At 52.6% G+C, this 4,930-nt stretch overlaps 3 protein-coding genes across 3 annotated transcripts, besides 7 other annotated features; all 3 read right to left on the bottom strand.

Annotated features, from left to right (window-relative positions):
• Positions 1–1,280: a sequence feature (heterozygous, non-Esmeraldo-like haplotype).
• Positions 1–1,439, bottom strand: Tc00.1047053509119.39 (dynein heavy chain, putative; the record flags this gene model as incomplete). Its single annotated transcript, XM_798838.1, has 1 exon — positions 1–1,439. A coding segment is annotated over one exon (1,439 nt), but the record flags the coding sequence as incomplete, so codon positions are not given.
• Positions 1,281–1,498: a sequence feature (haploid, non-Esmeraldo-like haplotype).
• Positions 1,499–2,262: a sequence feature (areas merged during assembly that could not be assigned to a particular haplotype. This can correspond to areas where the two haplotypes were merged or to regions with more than two copies in the genome that were merged during assembly.).
• Positions 1,751–1,871: a sequence feature (T-rich).
• Positions 2,059–3,099, bottom strand: Tc00.1047053509119.30 (hypothetical protein, conserved; the record flags this gene model as incomplete). The annotated part of the gene is made up of 1 exon (XM_798837.1): positions 2,059–3,099. The coding sequence occupies one exon, from the start codon at positions 3,097–3,099 to the stop codon at positions 2,059–2,061; it is 1,041 nt and encodes a 346-aa protein (XP_803930.1).
• Positions 2,263–2,434: a sequence feature (areas merged during assembly that could not be assigned to a particular haplotype. This can correspond to areas where the two haplotypes were merged or to regions with more than two copies in the genome that were merged during assembly.).
• Positions 2,435–4,930: a sequence feature (heterozygous, non-Esmeraldo-like haplotype).
• Positions 3,534–3,556: a microsatellite.
• Tc00.1047053509119.10 (oligomeric golgi complex component 8, putative) lies at positions 3,684–4,930 on the bottom strand (the record flags this gene model as incomplete). Its single annotated transcript, XM_798836.1, has 1 exon — positions 3,684–4,930. A coding segment is annotated over one exon (1,247 nt), but the record flags the coding sequence as incomplete, so codon positions are not given.

Here is a 4,930-nt window from a genome sequence, read left to right as displayed (position 1 = left end):
GAGGGCCGTCTTCCGGCGGTTTGTGCCACAACGGAGGTCTTGGGGTAACAAAAATCGTGGTAGACATCCTCTACGGCTCTTGCGGCCAAGTTTGTCAGGCAGTGAATAATAATGTGGTCGCATAAACGAATGAATGCGGTGAGACGCTGGCAGACAGCCTTTTTTTGTGACATTTCAATGTAAGTAGGCTTCTGCTGCGTCCCCAATTCGCGAATATCGATGAGTTTCCTCTTTTTCTTCTCATCTTCGGCGTGAAGGGCACTGACGCTCTCGCGTTCCATCTGTGCGGCCAACATGGCCGCCTTGCATGCGCGTTCCACAGTGTCTCGAATGCCCTTAATCATCTTTTCTAAGCGATTTCGTTGAAAGTTCAAATGAGCCGCCGCCGCCGCACAAAAGCCCTCCAAAGTACGGGTTTCCGTCGCCGGGAGATGCATCCTGTTGCTGTTGAGGCATTCCAAACAAGTTCGCCATACAGCCCACAATGCGCCGGAGAGTTGCGGGTGCACGTGAAATAGATTTTTCGTAAGAAATGTTTTGCAATTAGACATGGCGTGATTACGAACAAGTCCTCGCCAGACAATAAAACTCTTCCACTTCTTGTAGTCCCGAAAAACCTCCAGTTGCCTCAGCTGGTTAAAGATCCGACAATCTCGCTCCCATGTGTGTAACTCAATAAATTCAGCTTCATGCCCACTAAATTTTGTCACACCCGCTGCAGAAACAGTGTAATAGTGCATGGGATCAATGTCTTTATGCGACACGACTTGCAAGTCGTACGGATTGTACGGATCTCGGATTCCCCGTGGCCGCATGACAAGGTATGTAAACTCATTCGGTGCATTTGACCGTAACTTTGTGAAGCGTGGGATAGAGCCGCCCTGTGCCAGAGTCACTTTGCCGTCTCCAGTCTCCAACCCCTCGCCCTCCCCTTTCGCATGCATGGTGGCGGCAGCAGATTGATTTGGCTGAGCAGAATTGGACGGCGCTCGCTTAAAAGACAGTGTTGCCGCTTTATTCTCAGCAAAGCTGATAGTTAGGATCCGCTTGAGTTCATCCTCACGGTATTTGGGCTGTTTGTACAACTGGAGAGTGCGGTGTGGTGGTGTCGGCGGCAGCGAAGTCCGTGATGCCTGCGGATCCTCTTGGAGCGCCACTGGGACGCCCTTCAAAATCGCGGATGGTTCAACTTGTTGTTTGCCGCGTACCAAGTCCGGCGTCCACGGAACGTCTTGCGCCAGGCGGTTCGGCACGCCAAGTCGGGCGCCACTGGAGATGCCGTCGCTGTACAGCCGGGCCAACAATGGGTTCACACCACACTGCGCGTCGTACACGTCCTTCGCGACGTGGTTTGGGTTGCGGTGCACCAATTCCTTCTTCTGCACCTGCGGCGTTGGCTGGTAGCGCGCCGCCTTGCCGCTGTTGGGACCAATGTTCATTCACCCCTTCCTTTCTTTTTTTCCTCCCCCTCCCCTTCCCGCTGTTTTTTGTTGCTGTTGTTGTTTCTTCTACTCCCTCTGTTTTGCTTTTCTTTTTCTTATTGGCCCCACACGGAGGAGCACAAAACTACTGGGCGTGGGTCGGGTGGAGAGAAAAGAAAAGAAAAAAAACATGAGAGCCAACGGGTGGTTTGTGCGGGGGAGAAGACATCCCTCCCGCAGTGAACAGAAGGAAGAAAACAAACATATGAGTGCGGTGCGTAAACTCAATTTTTTTTCTTCATTTTGTTGTTTTTGTTGTTGTTTGCGTGAAGGAAAAGCCAAAAGAAAAAAAAAACACACAAAAAAAGGAAGAGCACTTCAAGAAGGGGAAAGAGAAAAAACACAAGAGCAAGAAAAAAAAAAAAAAAGTCAACAACAACAAACAAGAAATGCGCGAGGGGGTCGCACGGCAGTGTACATGCCAATTTTTCCGAAAACTCAGAAGTATTGATGCAATTCATTCTTTTTTTTTGTGATTCGTTGGGTATTTTACCCTTTTCCGCCCCCTCCTCCCACTACTCGTACGCCTCCTCCCGCGCACACACGGGAAGGGGGGAAAAAAAAAGGGCGTTTCGAGTCACGTTGCCATCATTGCTGTACATAATTCATCCATTGCCGCGAGTGACGCATCGATAATTTCCATCCGCTGCGTCTCTTCGAGCGACTGAAGATAACGGAACTCGGCCCCGAAGGCAAAGTCGACCTCGTCGTAGTGGAGTGCCGAGATGGGGTGGGACACAGAGTCCAGGAGCCCCGTCCCCGGGTTGCACCGCATGACTCCACGCGCCACGAGATCCCGCTGTGCCGCCTCGCCCAGCCGCAAGTAAAGATAAGCAATTTCCTCCTCGCTCTCCGTTTCACGCCGTATCGTCTCGCAGCGCTGCAGCAGCGGGTGGCAAAGCCTTACATCCAACGCGAGAGCCTCCTCCTCCTCCTCCTTGGCAAGTTGCGCCCTCCGTGGTGGCCGGTTTTTGCCAAAGGCGCGGCGCCACAACTCCTCGATGAACTCCACCTGCTTTATAGAGCAGTTCTCAAGAAATGGGAGCGACGCACTCATCCATGCATCCTCAATTTCCTTCCGGGCACGGCGCTCAGCATCCGTAATTTCAACTGTCCAGATGGATGGGTGGGACCTCAACGCTCCTGTGATGCGGCGGTAGAAATCGTACTCAACTTCCTCAATATCGGATCGGGCAAGAGCCTCACGGCGCAAAAAAGTATCCAGCGGCTGCTGATTATCGCGTTTCCACAAGGGCCCGCCCTTCGCGTCTTCCTCTTGGCGTTTGAGTGCACGGGCGTAGAGTAACTCATCGATTTCTGTGCAGTCCAGTTCATCGTCCCTGCCCTCTTTTTCCCTCCGCGTGGCACTCAAGCTCGGGGAAGTGCTGCTGCAATAACTGCTCAAATCGTTCTTGTCTAACGTCTGCGCCAGAGATTTTATTGTCGCTGGCGCTGGTGGCAGACAAGAGGAAATGCGATTTAGCGTCAGTTGGTAATTACGTTTTGCCACGTGGTATGCGGCCTGAGTGTCCTCCTCTCGCGTCATCGCGACACGGTTCACCACCTCGTGCGACACGGTGAGCATGGCACCCACCTGGCCGTAGCGGGAACTGATCATCTTCCTCTCTTCGTTTTCCCCCGTCTTCCTTTTTTTTTTTCGTTGGTTTGCCTCACCCTCCTCCACTTTCAAACGTCACGCCCCGCCAGCGGCGCGTCTCTTCCTCTATATATATATGTGTGTGTGTATGTATATTGTTTGGTTGGTTGTTTGCTTCTCTGCACGGAGGTGCAACTTTCTTCTTCACCCACGGCTCTGTTGCCCCCTTTCCTTCCTGCGAGACGGGAAAAGGATAAAAGGCGTCAAAAGAGAAAATTGGGTCGTCCCCGCCACTGCAGTCACGTCGATGCGGGGAAAAGAAATCAACACAAAAACAAACAGCGACATCCACAACCACCACCCCCCACATCACAACCCCTCCCTCCCTTTCGCCAGTCACGCACATACACATCGCATACAACAAGATGCAGCAACGACAGAGAAGACGGGCAGAGAAACAAACAAACAAACAAACAAAAAGATCAAAGCAGCGCCTTCTCATTCTCGCACTCTCTTTTATTGTCGCACGTCAACCACAGATCAGCTGCAAAGCCAACAATGGCAACCAAGAAGGGTTTTCCTAGCCAAAAACCCTCCCGAGCTTGTCATGCGCCAACAACGTTTGGGGTGATTCTGTCGCCTTGAATGTCGGCGGGAGTCCCGGCGGCATCCGTCATTTGTTGCTGCGGGGCTCCACTTTGCTTCGTGCTGCTCTCCATAAAAAGAAGACTCCGGAGACTCTCAATGCTTTCCCGCACGCCATTTATTAAAAGACGTTGTGCATCTTCACCCAGAAGCTCTCGCATGCACGCCAATACATGAGGATAAAAATCATTAACAAAGGCCTCCACAAAGAGCAGATAGAACTGTTTCTCGCCCCCCTCCATGGCCATTAGAAGATCCTTGTCGCGTGAAAGGTCCTTCGCTATGGTCTGCAGTAGTCCTTCCAACTTGGCGGCACAAAACAACTCCACACCCGGGACAACACATTTGCGGATTGTATTGAAGGCAGTGAGCACTCCGTTCAGAGCATACGCAAGCGGCAACCACTGCACAAGACTCAATGGGGGTGACATGATCCCATTTGAAGATGATGGTGCTGCCTCAACTCGTTTTTGTGAGGAAGCACACTGCAGCCCATTCGAAGGTCGCCACGAAAATGCCAGCATGGAGGCGGAGTAAGATTGCATGGCCAAGACGATCTGTTCGGCAAACAACGCCCTAGCACGGGAGATGAGAGATTCGTTAATGAGCCCTGACACATCCATTTGCAGCAGCGTCGTGGTGGCGCAGCAGCTGTTGCATTCCTCAATGACAGAAGCCAATTCGGAGCCGTTTGTAATCTTCTCCAACGATGCACGGAAGCCCTCAAGAAAGACGTACGCTCTTTCATGGCACCAGGCAGCAAGTTCGCTGCACGACCCATTCTCAATCGTGGGGGAAAAACAGGCGGCGTACTGCAGGATCGTCTCCGTCACGTGAACCTTGAAGGCTGTCACGTACCTGAAAATGCGCGAGTACGGCACCCCGCTTTCCTCTGCCTCACGCAGCAGTCCATCCACGTACTCCGCACGCTTCCAAAGGAAAAGCTGCCGTACCTGACCCTCCCCGACCCCGAGTCTGCGGAAGAATGTCGTCACCTTCACGGCGGAAGCGACAGTTAATTGCTCCGCCAAACGTGGGAGCACAATTTCGGACAGCGCCCTCTCCAAATTGCAGCGCGCCTCCATTTCAACGCGACGAAACAACGCCACCGTCGCCATTGTCTGGGCGGACCGATTTATGTGCTCCAGCACCATGAGGGCCTCGTGGTACATCTCGTTTCGGATGCAATCTTCAAGCACGGCGGGGG

Source organism: Trypanosoma cruzi, genomic scaffold (assembly GCF_000209065.1).
Source record: "Trypanosoma cruzi strain CL Brener 1047053517153 genomic scaffold, whole genome shotgun sequence".
Classification (NCBI taxonomy): Eukaryota; Euglenozoa; class Kinetoplastea; order Trypanosomatida; family Trypanosomatidae; genus Trypanosoma; species Trypanosoma cruzi.
This window is presented reverse-complemented; position numbering and strand designations above follow the sequence as displayed.